The 17,569-nt window shown below is 41.9% G+C and overlaps 1 protein-coding gene across 9 annotated transcripts in view; it reads left to right on the forward strand.

The window, feature by feature from the left end:
* Positions 1 to 17,569, forward strand: part of LOC109890024 (reticulon-4-like) — a 26,515-nt gene continuing 8,946 nt past the window's right edge. The window contains exons 1-4 of one of the 9 annotated variants that reach the window (XR_004209849.1): positions 156 to 854; positions 4,609 to 4,641; positions 8,418 to 8,471; positions 8,966 to 10,774. Coding sequence is in view for 7 of the 9 variants with exons in the window: in XM_031823693.1 (XP_031679553.1) it covers positions 374 to 854; positions 4,609 to 4,641; positions 8,418 to 8,471; positions 8,966 to 10,774 (2,377 nt within the window). In the remaining 2 variants the exon portion in view is untranslated. Of the gene's footprint in view, positions 855 to 4,608; positions 4,642 to 8,417; positions 8,472 to 8,965; positions 10,775 to 15,806; positions 16,207 to 17,569 lie in introns of those variants that run through there. The other 8 variants (XM_031823693.1, XM_031823694.1, XM_020481978.2 and 5 more) reach the window with 8 other exon arrangements.

Here is a 17,569-nt window from a genome sequence, read left to right on the forward strand (position 1 = left end):
AACAGTGCAAGGTTTGAGAAAGGGGTGTTAACAAATTCAGCAATTCCCCCATCTACTGGGCGGGAACAGTTTACTTTTACAAACACTTTATTGGTCACAGGTGGCATCGCTCAGGGTTATTCGGTAGTTATTGGTCACTCAAATCTTGTTTCTCTGTTTCAACATTCTGGTAGGACGCATGAGAGCGGATTGTTCCGTGGCAGTGGTCGTGGCGCATTTCTGTTACTTTGGTTTATTCGGCTCTTGAAGGGAGTCAACGAGCGTATTTTATTGTTAGTTAGAGGTATTTGGGATTTTTTTTGAGTGTAGTTAGTTATTTTGGGAACTTGTCCTTCAAAAGTATTAACTTTTTACGCAGATAACCGGCAATTAGATGGAAGACAGTGAACAAGTAGTATCGTCCACAACTCCGTCCGAAGACGAAATGAGAAGCTACAGACAATTCGAGAATCATTATGGCAACGAGGCCACAGCTAAAGTTGGCGAAGATGATATTGTAGACTTAGTTGGTGGAGCACAGGATGCTATTGAGAGGCACATGGCTTCTTACCCCGATGATTCAAAAGAATTTACGGAGGAAGCAAAGGAACAACTGACAAACGAGGTGATTTCAGATATAACTCCATCAGATGAAGAACAGGAGGAAGAGGCGACTGACACATTTTCAGAAGCTGAACCCGTGATTCTCAATCCTTTGGATGCAGACTATTTGCCAGAACTCATAAGGCCAGATCCCCCAAAAGCAGCTCAAGAAAAAGAACCAGCCCCAGTAGTAGAATCCGCTCCAGTAGCAGAAGTGCTCCCCGAAGCGACTCCAGAGAAAGAAGCGATTGCGGCTCCTCCAGCACCATCCCGTGAGTAGTCAATTATTTTAAACGTTTTAGACAATCTGGTTTCGTAATCAGTCTCATAGTAATGCATTATTATAATAGACGTTTGTGGGGCAACGTTGGCTAACTAACGTTAGCGTAGCTATGTGGGATTGCTGCGACAACCATTTTTATAAAGCAAATGTGTGGACGTCTCGAGACAACAAATCCCCTGCATTGACATTGGTGTAGTTCGAAACGCCAAACATGCAGGTTGAGTTGGCTAGGTAGCTAACGTTTCTGAAGTAAATGTTTTATGGATGGCCAATCACGCGAGGTAGCTAGCTTTGTGACGATGCGGCCCACCTGTGACAATCATCAGCAAGAAGATAGCTAGCTAGCTTATATAACGTTAATTAACTGGCAGAATTGAGGTACCAATTTCAACAACACCCTTAAGGTGATACAACAGTGTGGTTATTTTAAATGGCATGCAATGTTGGCTAACAAGAAGATAACACATTGGGTCATAGATTAATTCTGAGACTGTCATGTTCCGACCTGGTTTGTGTGTTTGCACTAGCCTACCTAGCTAGCACGCGCTGTTTTGACTCAGCCAAGATGGCTTGTATTAGTCGTAACAAAGGAAGTATCTAAAATCGACCACTCCCGTTTTAGTTGTTTCTCCCCAAATATCCAAGTTACTTTCATGAACGGTAACTAAGGTTGGCTATCTAATGGAAGCAAGCTAGCGAACGTTATTTTTCTGATAACATATTCATCGCACGATGTTTTGTTTTTTCACACAAATCTTCCATCTGACCCTTCTGGTTAATGTTATTAACTCGCAACCAATTAGGCTGAAAAATAGCAATAGTTGGGAGCAATATTTGTAACTTGCTTGGCAAGCTGACGAACCACTTTCCCAAACATGTTAGGGAAGACAGTCAGGGCGGGGTTGGGAGACCATTATATTAGCTTCAAAGACCTGGTTGAGTGACTGTCCATTTAATTGGTTTAGGCCCTACTATTGTCTTCGAACTAGCGAATTCTCATTTTGGGAGGACAGTCATGCTTTATATAGACTACTTTGCTTTCCTGCAATAATTTGTGTAGACTTGTTAAACAGGAGAGATGCTAAAAACGTTCAGGAAATGGGCCTCCTGGCCCCGACATGCCTGGTGGGTTTGCTCCCACTGTTTTGCTCTGTATCGTAGTCTCCATATCCTACAAAGGGCAAGTAGAGATAAGGGAATAACCCCCTACCCCACTTCTGAATGCTTCACTCTTTACCACAACAGCAGCTGGGTTTGTCAGCTACCAGGGCACTGATTCATTTGCCTACTTTTATATATTGGCACACTGTTAGGTGTAGCCAACTGCCTCAACCACAACGATTTCATCCAGAGTATATTGTGGAGACTAGAGTTTTTGAAATAGTCCTTCAACTCACTATGCCGTTGATACTTCATACACGTATAGTCTTAAACCCTTCCAGTATATCTGTTTGTCCTCTGTTGAGTGCCTTTCTATGTTTGCTTTATTCCATACTTTTTATTTAAATGTTAATCAAATACAACTACCAACTGTTTCCTTGTTGCGTTTTAATTGGCCATGCACACTGTTGCCATTTTAGAGCAGCAGAAATTAGTCTGGTTTTATTTTATTAACAAGTATGGATTTCAGCAAACAATGGCACGGAACAACAAGGGAACAACATAGGTACACGGTAAGGGTTTAAGTATTTACATTGAAGTATCGACTGCAATGCTCTAGTCTTCGCACAACTCTGGATAAAATCATTGTGGAGTTGAGGTATCTTGGCTAGGTTAGGTGCTGTAGTTGCTATGGTATCAGGTTAATTAGACCTCTGTTTCTTGACAAAAGGCGTGTTCTTCTGTATGTTATAGTAGGGAGTGCGTTTTGACAGCAAACATTCATTGGGTGTTTCTTAATATACATACTACTATACTCCCCACACTCACGCTTTGACCACACTGACCGCATCACTGCGCAAAGTAGTATGTGACATCTGGATATGTATGCAACAAAAGTTCAACATTCACCTTCTGCAACCATTTCTGTCAAGCCGTTTACGCATACATGTTGACACTTACGTTCGGTTGGATAAATCCAATGTATGCACCACATCGAACGCTCTGCCTCTGCAACGCACTGCCGCTGCAAGTCAAACGCAGCGTTTCTTTGGAAATTAATGTAATTCTGGTGTACCAAAATGCAATGATGCTGTCAGTGTGTTTGATGCGTCATGCTCCAAGTGCCTTCTCTGAGGACCTTATGAGGACAAGTGTATAGAAGGCATAGAACATAACATTTGAGAAGCACTCACATTCTCCGTACTTTATTAACTCGCACATGCTGCACCTCCCCATTCACTGAACCTTCTTGCAGACAGGACAATGGCAATAGAGACAAGATGTACACAAAGCAAATGTTTATCTTCATAATTATCAGCTAGCTATATGTGAATCATAATAATCTAGCTAGCCAGCTAGTTAAACAGCCAAAAATGTCCTTAAGCCTATGTTACCCAAGGTAGATGCCAATTCTTCGTGGCTAGCAGGCAACATATGAGATTTGAAGTCTGAGTTTTATTCTCTCGCTTCAGCTCAAATAATGGCCAACATTGAGTTCAAGAAATTGTGTCCCTTTTAAGTGGCTGCGTGACATTTCTCACCATACTTTTAGTTGAAGCTTGCAACAAGTGGAGTACGCATCCGAGAAGTGCCCTCCGTGCTCCGTTTCGCATACTTTGATTTGAACTCATGTTTCAGCCCTCCCGTGCTACAGATTGCATGCGTGAAGCACACAGTACTATGCATATTGAGAAATACCCATTGTGTTCTTTGGCGAAGATAGCAGCAGGTAGAAGATTACCCCACTGCATCTCATGTCGATGCCATGCAAGAGTTTTCCTCCCCATTTAAAATCGGACGCCACCAACAGGAAGGCCCCCTTCTCATGTCGCATACTGACTTGACTAGAGTTAACATGACTTCCATTGCAGTTGCCATACATGTAGCCAGCACATCCGACCTCTGATTGCCACACAGATTATCCGCCTGTGCAGAAAAGCATGAGATTGGATATCGGTATTTCTTGAGTTTTCCCCTTTAGTTAATACTATCAATGTTTGATCTACTGTGGGAAATGTGGTCGAATAAACGCCAGATTATCCACATTCAGTTTAATACTCCGAAACAAAACAAACAATGCCAGACTTAGTATGCAAAATTAACTGCAAGAGATTTTCTTGTAGGACGAGCACATTGCATTGACAGGCACTGCTCAGGTCTACACCGACCGGTGCTCCACAACCAATCAGAGCTGCAGTAGGCTTATATGCAAAAGGTCATTGCCATATTTGGATCTGTGCCATTCACTTTGAACTGGACTGTGTTTAGGCTATGTATAAGCAGTCCTGGAGTAGATGTGATGTAAAGTGGTTTCTTGCATCAAACACATTTTCAGTCACCACCTAGTGGATAAACGGGTTAATGTCAAGCCCTGCGTGTGTTTAAATTTGTAAAAAAAAATGGAATGTAGGAAGTTGCACAGATTTTTCACAACCTTCAAGTTTGCGCTCACCCGACCTGTTAGAGGGAACATTGGTCATAATGAGGCAAGTGTTGGCCAACTTTTAGGGTTCCACAATACACTATTCAAGAAAAGTCATTGCCATAAAGGCCTATAGCTTATGCAGAACAGGTGCACAGAAAATTCAAGCATCTTGGATTTCATTATAGCTAATGTATAATGTCTATTGGTTAAATTTTAGGTGTACTTCAACGTTGGAACATAGACAAGAGAGGTAACCGGCCTGGAACTGGTCTCATCTGAATAATCCACAGATTGGAATAATCAATGTAAAATATACATTTTGCAATATGAAAATATTGCCGGTTTTGAGTAAATGCTTGATCTCTTTTTTTAATGATTTCTTCAGAAGCATTGTTGATTGCAACTCGTGAGTTTAAATTGTTCCTTTCATGATCATTGAATCAACTAAGTATGATTTTTGTTTTTGACTCTCTGTAATATTCCAAGACGTCTTAATCGGCAGGCTATTGAGAATATTGAAATTGTGGTGATCTGGCTGAAATTTAGCTCATTGCATTCAAATTACTCAAATTACAAGATTTATGCAATTAAACATTTCACATTTTGATTAAATGGTCTTGATTTAAATGTGCTCTTTCTATGTTTTTGCCAACTCTCACCTAATGCTCTGCTAAGGTGTGTCAGTCAAGGATATTAGGCAAATGTCTTAAACAGTTGGGCCTAATATCTGAAATCAAGGATTGAAAGAAGGAATACAGTTTAATAATACTCTAGACAAGAGCCTGAACCATTTTTTTTGCTACTTCATTTAGCACTGCAATAAGATTATTGACATTAACATTTTGTGTAACATGTCCATTGGCTAGATGGCACAGGCAGTTCCCCCTTTTTATTATAGGAAATTATTGAAAATGGTTTCTGTTGGGTTATCTTTCACTTGTTCCTTTTAAGGCAAATCTTCGTTCTGCTACAGAATAATTTCCCTTTTCATGTATTTCTGGCAAAAATATGTCTTCCCTGGCTTTGTTGCATGCCTGACATCTATTCCTGTCTTGTATGCTCTAAGCTGCCTGTACAGAGAGGGTGTCTGCAATAGAGGTCGACCGATTAAGTAGCGCCAATTTCAAGTTTTCATAACAATCGGAAATCTTTTTTTATTTTTTTTTCAGATTTAGCTGATTTGTTTTATTTTCATAAAATAAATGTATATACCTTTTATTTAACTAGGCAAGTCAGTTAAGAACACATTCTTATTTTCAATGACGGCCTAGGAACTAGAGGTCGACCGATTATAATTTTTCACCGCCGATACCGATTATTGGAGGACCAAAACCCCGATAACGATTAATCGGCCAATTTTTTTGTTGTTGTAATAATGACAATTACAACAATACTGAATGAACACTTATTTTAACTTAATATAATACATCAATAAAATCAATTTAGCCTCAAGTAAATAATGAAACATGTTCAATTTGGTTTAAATAATGTAAAAACAAAGTGTTGGAGAAGAAAGTAAAAGTTCAATGTGCTAACGTTTTCAGTTCCTTGCTCAGAACATGAGAACATATGAAAGCTGGTGGTTCCTTTTAACATGAGTCTTCAATATTCCCAGGTAAGAAGTTTTAGGTTGTAGTTATAGGAATTATAGAACTATTTCCCTCTATACCATTTGTATTTCATTAACCTTTGACTATTGAGAGGATCTTATTAGAGGTCGACCGATTAATCGGAATGGACGATTAATTAGGGCCGATTTCAAGTTCAGAAAACTGTATTTTTTTGGCGCCGATTTGCCAATATTTTAAATGTATTTATTTAATCTTTATTTAACTAGGCAAGTCAGTTAAGAACACATTCCGATTTCAGATTTTCACCTTGTCAGCTCGGGGATCCAATCTTGCAACCTTAACTAGTCCAACGCAATAACGACCTGCCTCTCTCTCGTTGCACTCCACAAGGAGTTACGCGAATGCAGTAAACCAAGGTAAGTTGCTAGCTAGCATTAAACTTATAAAAAATAATCAATCATAATCACTAGTTAACTACACATGGTTGATGATATTATCTAGCGTGTCCTGCGTTGCATATAATCTGACTGAGCATACAAGAATCTGACTGAGCATACAAGTATCTGACTGAGCATACAAGTATCTGACTGAGCGGTGGTAGGCAGAAGCAGGCGCGTAAACATTCAAACAGCACTTTCGGGCATTTTGCCAGCAGTTCTTCGTTGTGCATCAAGCATTGCGCTGTTTATGACTTCAAGCCTATCAACTCCCGAGATGAGGCTTGTGTAACCGAAGTGAAATGGCTAGCTAGTTAGCGCAAGCTAATTGTTGTTGTGTTGCTGGTTCGAGCCCAGGGAGGAGCGAGGAGAGGGACGGAAGCTATACTGTTACACTGGCAATACTAAAGTGCCCATAAGAACTAGAGGTCGACCGATTATGATTTTTCTACGCCGATACCGATTATTGGAGAACCATATACCGATTAATCAAAACGCACGAAAGTGCTGTTTGAATGAATGTTTACGCGCCTGCTTCTGCCTACCACCGCTCAGTCAGATACTTAGATACTTGTATGCTCAGTCAGATTATATGCAACGCAGGACACGCTAGATAATATCTAGTAATATCATCAACCGTGTGTAGTTAATAACTAGTGATTATGATTTATTTTTTATAATATAAGTTTAATGCTAGCTAGCAACTTACCTTGGCTTACTGCATTCGCGTAACAGGCAGTCTCCTTGTGGAGTGCAACGAGAGAGAGGCAGGTCGTTATTGCGTTGGACTAGTTAAGGTTGCAAGATTGGAACCCCGAGCTGACAAGGTAAAAATCTGTCGTTCTGCCCCTGAACAAGGCAGTTAACCCACCATTCCTAGACCGTCATTGAAAATAAGAATGTGTTCTTAACTGACTTGCCTAGTTAAATAAAGGTATTAAAAATATTAAAAAATCGGCACACAAAAATACCGATTTCCGATTATTATGAAAACTTCGTTGGACGACTGTACCCAACCATAAACACCAATGCCTTTCTTAAAATCAATACACAGAAGTATATATTTTTAAACCTGCATATTTAGCTAAAAGAAATCCAGATTAGCAGGCAATATTAACCAGGTGAAATTGTCAGGGTATATGCAACAGTTTGGGCAGCCTGGCTCTTTGCGAACTAATTTGCCAGAATTTAACGTAATTATGACATAACATTGAAGGTTGTGCAATGTAACAAGAATATTTAGACTTAGGGATGCCACCCATTAGATAAAATACAGAATGGTTCTGTATTTCACTGAAAGAATAAACGTCTTGTTTTCGAAATGATAGTTTCCGGATTTGACCATATTAATGACCAAAGGGGTGCGCGCTAATAGCGTTTCAAACGTCACTCGCTCTGAGACTTGGAGTAGTTATTCCCCCTTGCTCTGCAAGGGCCGTCAAAGGTGTATGAAATACAAATGGTATAGAGAGAAATAGCCCCAAAAAATACTATATTAACTACAACCTAAAAACCTCTTACCTTGGAATATTAAAGTCTCATGTTAAAAGGAACCACCAACTTTCATATGTTCTGAGCAAGGAACTCAAACGTTAGCTTTTTACATGGCACATATTGCACTTTTACTTCTCCAACACTTGGTGCTAAAACAATTTAAACCAAATTGAACATGTTTCATTATTTATTTGAGGCTAAATGGATTTTTATTGATGCATTATATTAAGTTAAAATAAGTGTTCATTCAGTATTATTGTAATCGTCATTATTACAAATAACATTTAAAAATCGGCAGATTAATCGGTATCGGCTTTTTTGGGGGGGGCCCTCCTATAATCGGTATCGGTGTTGAAAAATCACAATCGGTAGACCTCTAGCCTACAATGTTTCCCACTGTTCGGGTCTGGTTCACATTATTGTGGTCTTGCTTGAATAACTTTCTACTCCAGTGTAGAACTTATATTATCCTCCTCTCAACTACTGGTATTGTCCATTTCACACTGCTACTATCTCTCTTTCAGATGAACATTTTCTTCCTTCTACTCCGCTTCAACCTCTGATGCAATTCCCAAAAGGCAAGTTCTCTTTGCTGGCTGTCTTTGCCCTCCTGCATCTTATTTTTCAGTTCGTTCCTTTATACCGGAATTACATTTTGACTGTCTGAAATGCATGCCAAGTTTAAGGAATAGTCTTTCATAGATTTGCATTTAGGGGAAAAAAGTGTATTTTGAATCCCTGTGACCAAAGTCCACTTACTGTAGATATGACATTAGAAACCCACTTTATAGTTACAAATTCATGAGGTTTATAAGTGATGATTCCCCTCATTGATTCCACCCATGTTAAGTGACTAAATTGACACATTACTACACAGGGTCGTCTTAGAAAAGGATATGTTCATAACTGGTTTTGCATCTTTTGGCATGCCAGACATAACCTCTGAGATTTATCTGATGGGAATCACCACCTTACCTCTGCAGAATGCTGCCAGGGCTTGCCCAGCATGGCTTGCTAGCACTGAAGGAATGGAGTGTGTCTTGATGTATTGCATTTTCCCTCTCTACTCAAGAACTTGGGCAGAAGGGTGATTCCCCTGCTCCCATCTCCCCCCTCTCTCCTCTTCACTCTCCTGACTCTCTGGAGGACCTCTCTTTGTCAGAGAGTCCAAATCCAACGTCTGCTCCATTGGGCTTCTCTTCTTGGCCTTCTACTGAGCCTCCCAAAATACAGACCAAGGATATGCCTTGTGATGAAGAGGGTAACACCAGATTAGGCTTTATTAAGAACGATGAGGATATCGTGAAAGGGTTAGAAGCTGCTTCCTACGCTCAAAGTAAACATGATCAAAACATTTGCTTGGAGAGAGATGGAAGGCCCAAGTCTCTGTGTGAAGACAGTGGGGTTGTCTCTCCTGAAGAGCAGATTTGTAGCTCAGTCAGGTCTGCTACACCTTCCCGGTCCCCCCAAAATCCCCCGATGACCCCTGAATCTTACATTGCACCTGCCTCCTCTACCCCAGTAGAGCACTGGGATTCTCCATCCCAAGTTTCTCAAGACAACACCAGGGCCTCCATGGATATGTTCTCCAAGAACTCAGCCTCCAGAGGTTCCTCTGGGTATGTGCCAGATATGCTTGGCCAACCAGATGATGACTTAATGTTTGAGGTGAAGAAGAATCCATTCCAAGGCTTCTCCCCTGTAGCAGATGATGGGTTCTCCCATTTTGGGGATACCACTTCTGACAGCATGGCAGCTAAAATATCTGAGAGTCCCACCCCAGACCTGGTGCAATATGGCCAGGCTGAAGACTCCCAAGATGGCAGCCCACCATCATATTATGATGAGACAAAAACGTACGTGTCTGTCAAGATGGCTGCGGACTCTCTCATGGAGCCACTCCATCAGTCCTCAACCACCCCAAAAGAGAGTGAAGACTCTGCACCTCCATCTCTCCCAGATATCTTAAAGCCCTTCCCTCTGAACCCTGACAAAGTGGACTCTGGCTCTTCTGAAGGAAGCACTGAGCCGAGCCCTGCTCCTGTCCGGAAGATAGTTGAGTCACCCACTGTCCCTGTCCCTCTGTCAGCCACAAATCCCTTTGCTTTCGATTCCAAAGCTTTACTGCTAAAGGAGCTGACTGAGGAGACTGAAGCAAGATTAGCAGTGAAGATTGAAGATAAAGGCTTTAGTGCCTTTGACCTTGTAAAGGAGGCAGGGACCACACCCCAGAGCAAAGAACCTGTCCAGATAGAACAAAAAGATTGGATGTTTTCCAGTCAAGATTCACCCAAAATAGTGAACAAATTAGAGCCTCTTAATATCCAGACTAGAAAGACCCCTGAAGATTCTGATTCCGAGAGTCCGTCCGCAGACTCTCTGTCCCCTGTTCTGGAGGCAATGGCCAAGAATCCTGCAAGTTTCCAGGTGGAGACTGAGAAGGATGACATGAAAGTGGAAGAGCCAGAGGCAGTAGAGGAGAACTCTGAGCCTGAAGTCTCCTCGGAAGAGTTCGAGTTCATCGAAAGGCCCACCAGGGGTGTGATGGATGAGTTTCTAGAAGCATTTGATGGTGCCAAGTTTGCCAAGGCACCAGAGCTAAGTATGGATGACGACGATGATGATGATGATGACATGAGCTTTGGGCTGAAGGATGTGACGTCTGCAAATGTAGCCCCAGAAGTTCAGGAAGAAGTTCCCAGTCAGAGCTCTTACCTCCTACTTACCCAGGAGGGTAAGGCCTACCTGGAGAAGGATGATATCAACGAGCCTGCGTCTCAGGCCCCTCTCATCCACTCACCAGTTCGCGAACCAGAGATGGTCGCTAAGGACACAGAGGGCCCCAAAACTGCTCAGATGCCCAACCTGAGCACAGAAGCAGGTAATTTCCGCATGGAAGTTCGTCACCATTGCATTGATGAGTCATCATTTCACTCTCCTTGGTCGTTATTTAGCTCCGCCCATAACTCATTTTTCTCCCATGCACAGTTTTCACTTCTTTTACATCACCCTTCTCTGCCTCGTCCCTTTTTACATCTTTTTATTAACTATTACAATTGTGTTTGAGCATGCATTGGCATGAGATTGGTTTCTTGATCTTGGTTTTCATATGCAGTAGTTAATCCCCCCCCCCCATTAGTAAATGTCAGTGTCTTAAATCTTGTCATTGTATTTTGCAATCTATCCTCTTCATGTGGTAAGTACAGAATTAATTTCCCGTGACTTCACTGTTCAGAAATGGAATATAAATGTGCAATTGGGGGGGTTTGTTACAAAGCGATTACGTTAAAAGGACATTGACATGACACAGAATATATTTAAAGGAAGTGACCTGGCAGTGCATAATCCCATATCTCATTAAGGTATATCATACAATTCAGCCATCTAGTAATATTTGAATGCTTGTTATGTTTTTCATAATATGCCTGCTCAGAAAATGAAATGATCTATAAGGATTAATCTACATTCTGACCAATGGGGCCTGGTAAGAACTGCCTCTCACATGGGTAATCACTAGTTACCACAGCCACAAAGTTATAATTATGACTAAACACCCATTTTTACAATTTATCTACTTACATTTTTATTTTTAACTTAATCTTATACCTAACCTTAAATGAAGACCAAAAAGCACATTTTTTGTAGCCAATTTTGACTTTGTGGCTGTGTTATCTAGTGGAAACCTCACATGGAACAGGGCGTGGCAGTTTGCAAGCCTGCCTTTGTCTTGCTCACCCCCCAGTGGTTTTAGTTTGCCCAGAGCTTTTTGCTCTGTGGAATTAGATTACCTCTGTCTGCAGTCTGGTTTTAGCCCTACTGAAAATAACCAGAGATATGAAGCTGAAACTGTCGACCTCCTTATAGGCCTCATAGCCTTTGAGCCCCCGTGTCCAGATGGGGAAAAACACAGCTCAGTGAAAAGGGCAGTGTTAAAGCAAAACAATTCTAGATGTTTTAGTACGGTTTACCTCACTGGGCAGTGCCCTTCAGATATAGTATTTTTGTTGCATGATTGCTTGAAATAACATTAATATAATAAAATAAATGAAGATGAAAGCAATAGCCTTTACAAATGAATGGTTCAGTTGTATCTAGCTGATTATTTACCCAGTGATGCACACGAGGCACCGATATCAGTGTACAGAGATTTGATTGTGACACTGCACTGAGCTAGGCTGGCGGGCCCCAAGACACTGTGCAAGGAATCTCCCTCCCTGCATTGCGACACCAGCCGATGAAGAATAGAGCTGGTCAGCAAGTGTTCTCTTCCTTGTTCGATATGCCATACCATCTGAAACATCACCACCCCTGCCATCTCATTCGCAAAACCCCGTTAGTGAAATTCGAATCCACATAGATCTGTAGTGACCGACCACACTGTATGATTAATCATTCACCCTTCTTTCTTCAGTACGACTACACCCTTATTCTAGAAAAATTATACCTTGTACTGTACCTGCTATTTGACTCCAGCTCAAGTGCTGAGCGTGAATATACATTGGGGAGCTGTGATCGTTTGTCAACTCTCTGAAAGACTTAATAAAAACAACGCATTATGAATAATTTGAAATTATAATTAAGTGTAAACCTAAGCAGACATTTAAATGAAATGAGCGGTGCCCTCTAGTGGACTAATACAACAATCATATTTTTCTTATGTGAATTTTGACTTCTGATGAGGTTGATTGAGATGACCAGATGTGTTAATTGTTTGGCTGATTGATGGTATGATGCCGTTTATGAAGATGTGACAGAACGCACTCGGTAGTCTAGGGATTGTCTATCTAATCTATGCGTTTGTAGTAACTACATAGAACTTTGGGTGGTGTACGCCATATACCATTTTTTTTTTGTTTTTAGTGTGTATACGCCATATCCGTTATGTATAACAGAGACATCATGCACAAAGTAGCCTACACAATCGCAAAGCATGTGAAATACACTATATATACAAACGTATGTGGACACGCCTTCAAATTAGTGGATTTGTCTATTTCAGCCACACCCGTTGCTGACAGGTGTAGAAAATCGAGCACACAGCGATGCAAACTCCATAGACAAATTGGCAGTAGAATGTCCTTACTGAAGAGCTCAGTGGCTTTCAACGTGGCACAGTCATAGGATGCCACCCAACAAGTCAGTGTGTCAAATTTCTGCCCTGGTCAACTGTAAGTGCTGTTATTGTGAAGTGAAAACGTCTAGGAGCAACAACGGCTCGGCCACGAAGTGGTAGGCCCCACAGGTCACACAACGGGGCCGCCGAGGCCTGAAGTGCGTTAAAATAGCCTGTCCTCTGTTGCAACACCCACTACCAAGTTCCAAACTGCCTCTGGAAGCAACATCAGCACAATAACTGTTCGTCAGGAGCTTCATGAAGTGGGTTTCCATGGCCGAGCAGCCTCACCCAAGCCTAAGATCTCCTGAGCTGACAAGGTAAAAATCTGTTCTGCCTCTGAGCAAGGCAGTTAGCCCACTGTTCCCGGGCGCCGAAGACGTGGATGTCGATTATGGCAGTCACCCGCACCTACCTAATGGGTTGGGTTACATATGGAAGACACATTTCAGTTGAAGGCATTCATTTGGACAACTGACTAGGTATCCCCCTTTCACCATGCGCAATGTTAAGCGGCGGCTGGAGTCGTGTAAAGCTTGCTGCCATTGGACGCTGGAGCAGTGGAAACGCAGTCCGACGGACAAATCTGTTTGGATTCCAGGAGAACGGTAACTGCACGAATGCATAGTGCCAAGTGTAAAGTTTGGTGGAGGAGTAATGGTCAGGGCTGTTTTTCATGGTTCGGGCTAGGCCCCTTAATTCCAGTGAAGGGAAATCTTAACGCTACAGCATACAATGACATTATAGACTATTCTTCCAACTTTGTGGCAACAGTTTGAGGAAGGCCCTTTCCTGTTTCAGCAAGACAATTCATAAATTGGAACGCAGACTGTGACCCAGGCATAATCTCCCAACATCAGTGCCCGACTTCACTAATGCTTGTGTGGCTGAATAGAAGCAAGTGCTCGCAGCAATGTTCCAACATCTAGGGGTTAACAATCGAAAAAGAGTATGGGGGGGGGGGGGGGATTTTGAATGAGGTGTTCAAAGAGCAGGTATCCACATACTTTTGGTCATGTAATGTGTGTTAATGCGAGCCACTCACAGCAGAATATCATCTGTCAGGCAGCAAGAGTGCGCAGCTGTCAACTGGTTGTCGCATGGAGTGGCTCACAGAAGAATGACATCGGTAGCTGGTAGGGTAGATAGGAAAGATGTTTCAACTTATCAGTATCTATTGAAAACGTTTAGTCAGTGGTTTTGGTTGAATCTATTCTATCAATCGGGAGTGCATTTGTTTTGCTAACTGCCGTCACATGTACACTGTAGGCCTACATTGTTGTACAGAAACACTTCTAGCCAAACGGTCTCTTGCTAGGTGTGCAACTGAATTAAAGGGAAACTTCACCCTCCCCCAAAAAAACTATTTACATTTTTTCCAGACCTACAAAATGGTCTATGTTAGAGATCGACCGAATAATCGGAATGGCCGATTAATTAGGGCCGATTTGAACTTTTCATAACAATCGGAAATCTGTATTTTTGGGGGCAGATTTGTCTTTTTTATTTAACTAGGCAGGTCAGTTAAGAACATTCTTATTTTCAATGACGGCCTAGGAATGGTGGGTTAACTGCCTTGTTCAGGGGCAGAAGGACAGATTTTCACCTTGTCAGCTCGGGGGACCCAATCTTGCAACCTTACAGTTAACGAGTCCAACGCAATTAACGACCTGCCCCTCTCTTGTTGCACTCCACAAGGAGTTAAGCGAATGCAGTAAGCCAAGGTAAGTTGCTAGCTAGCATTACATTTATCTTATATTATCTTGCGTGTCCTGCGTTGCATATAATCTGACTGAGCATACAAATATCTAAGTATCTGACTGAGCGGTGGTAGGCAGAAGCAGGCGCTTAAACATTCATTCAAACAGCACTTTCGTGCGATTTGACAGCAGCTCTTCGTTGTGCGTCAATCATTGCGCGTCAATCATTGCGCTGTTTATGACTTCAAGCTTATCAACTCCCGAGATGAGGCTCGTGTAACCGAAGTGAAATGGCTAACTAGTTAGCGCAAGCTAATTGTCATTGTGTTGCTGGTTCGAGCCCAGGGAGGAGAGGGATGGAAGCTATACTGTTACACTGGCAATAATAAAGTGCCTATAAGAACATCCAATAGTCAAAGGTTAATGAAATACAAATGGTATAGAGGGAAATAGTCCTATAATTCCTATAATAACTGCAACCTAAAACTTCTTACCTGGAAATATTGAAGACTCATGTTAAAAGGAACCACCAGCTTTCATATGTTCTCATGTTCTGAGCAAGGAACTGAAAACGTTAGCTTTCTTACATAGCACATATTGAACTTTTACTTTCTTCTCCAACACTTTGTTTTTACATTATTTAAACGAAATTGAACATGTTTCATTATTTACTTGAGGCTAAATTGTTTTTATTGATGTATTATATTGAGTTAAAATAAGTGTTCATTCAGTATTGTTCTAATTGTCATTATTACAAATACATTTTTTTGTAAAATAAATTGGCCGATTTTAATCGGTATCGGCTTTTTTGGTCCTCCAATAATCGGTATTGGCGTTGAAAAATCATAATCGGGATATATGGTTCAAGACTAGTCTATATGGTTTAAGCGTTATGGATTTAGAACATCCAATTTGTCGTTCTTGTCTATAAAGTGTGATTTGAGAGTGAACCTGAAAAAAAGAAAGGTAAATACACAGGGCACCTTCGCTGGGCCGTTTAGGGAATTATTATGCTAAATTTGAGCATACCTACTTCTCCAGGCACCACTATACCACTGGGTGGAGTCATCTACTCACTGATTTGTCATATGTGTTGGAGAGGGAAAAACACGTGAACATTTGCACAAGGGGAGGGAGAGTATCTCTCTGGGAGGGAGGCGGGGGAAGTTTATAGCTGCTGCGTCAGAGCATTAGATGTGTTCTGTGCTAGCAGACAGTCCGCTGACCTCAGTCGTACACCCTGAGAGAAGGGGCGAGAGGGAGGGGAAGAGACAGGCAGAGAAAGGGAGAGTGAGACAAGGAACACTGCAGTCTCACAGGAGGAAGGTTTGGTTGTCCCCCCCATCTTCCACCTCGGTCCCCGCACCCCACCCGACTGCAGGCCAACACACCGCATGCTGTCTGGAATGCCCTGCTGATACCTACATAGCGTCTCTATCATGGAAAACGGAAAAACGGAAAACGGAGACTCCCAGCCTCCGCCACAGTGGAAAGACAAGGGTATCCCTCTTCCTTATTTTATTGTTGCGGCAACCTTTTCAAGTTTTTTTATTTAGCCATGATGGCAGGGTTCTATAGACAGATTTCATTTGTGAAATGGAAAGTAGTCTGTTTGTTTTTAGGTGGGTAGTTATTAAACAATGAGCAGGTATTGTGGACATTCGTAGGATGTTACTGGTAATGACTTTGGTAGTTTTGAGTGGGTTGTTGGTTGCTTGTCCTATCCAATCATGCAAATCATTTACTCTATGAATGAGTAGCCGTCCGTAGATAACCGATTGTTGGTAAGAGGCACTCTTAATGCTCCCCCCCCATGATTGCTGGCAGATGACCTTTGGTCAGAGTAGTGCTGACGGGAGGAAGTCTGTCCAAAGGTGCATAGTGGGAGGAGGGGCTTTAAGCAAAAGTGAGAACATTGTCTAATGATTTCCATGCAGCCTGGAGGTGACTCACCAGTGCACCAGGAGTCTCTTCCCCAGGGGTCTCTCTAACCCCTCTGACAAAAGTGCATGCTGAATGCAGGGCCAGCCTTCAGCTCTACAGTTTGCTGATGAGGCGTTAGAAAGGTGTATAGAAGTCAATTGTTCAGCATGTGTGAAACAGTGGTCAGTAGCCTCAATTTTTAAATGGATTCACATTTGCCCTATATGGCAAGCACCAGGTGATCCATGTGGCTTATGGCAGAAGAGATCTTCTAGTGTTTTCCAGGCCCAGCTGTAGCCATCTGCTTTCAGATCAGACTGGGACATGGGTTGCCTAAGCATCACACTGGTGCTGTGACTGTGCTCATATCAGCCGATGTCATGTGCTGCTGCCTTTGCATCATTCTGTGATGGAGAATGGCAATCGGCACACATTGCAACAAAGGGCCTCTATGTCAACTCTATTTGACTAAATGGTATGTCATCCATTCTCGCAATTACTATCTGGCTGTGCACTATCAGTAAAGCATAAAAGAGGCACTTGGCCACTTTTGGATAAGGTAATGACATTAGTGTAGTAGCTTTATTAGGCAAGCATAGGTGGCCTGACAACTCACACAATTTTTCTGTTGCTCTGTCGTTCTCTACATAGGCCTGTCGTTTCTCTTTGAATATGAAAAAGGGTGAATTGGTTTCCAATGGGCATGTATTCTGATTCTAGAGTTTGACTGGTTCCAACTGGGGCATTAGGGCTACAAAAATCTGTTCTTACTAACATGGAATCACTGTCAGGCACTTGTTGCTAAATATTGGTCCACAGCTTTAAATGGTTGTATGAAAGACTTTAAATAAATTGCAAACTGCCTCTGGTCTGTTTCTGCATTTGTTGGAATATGGCTTTGTTACTCCTAATTTTATATTTGATCTGGCTTTGTAGATCT

This window comes from Oncorhynchus kisutch, linkage group LG4 (genome assembly GCF_002021735.2).
Source record: "Oncorhynchus kisutch isolate 150728-3 linkage group LG4, Okis_V2, whole genome shotgun sequence".
NCBI lineage: Eukaryota > Metazoa > Chordata > Actinopteri > Salmoniformes > Salmonidae > Oncorhynchus > Oncorhynchus kisutch.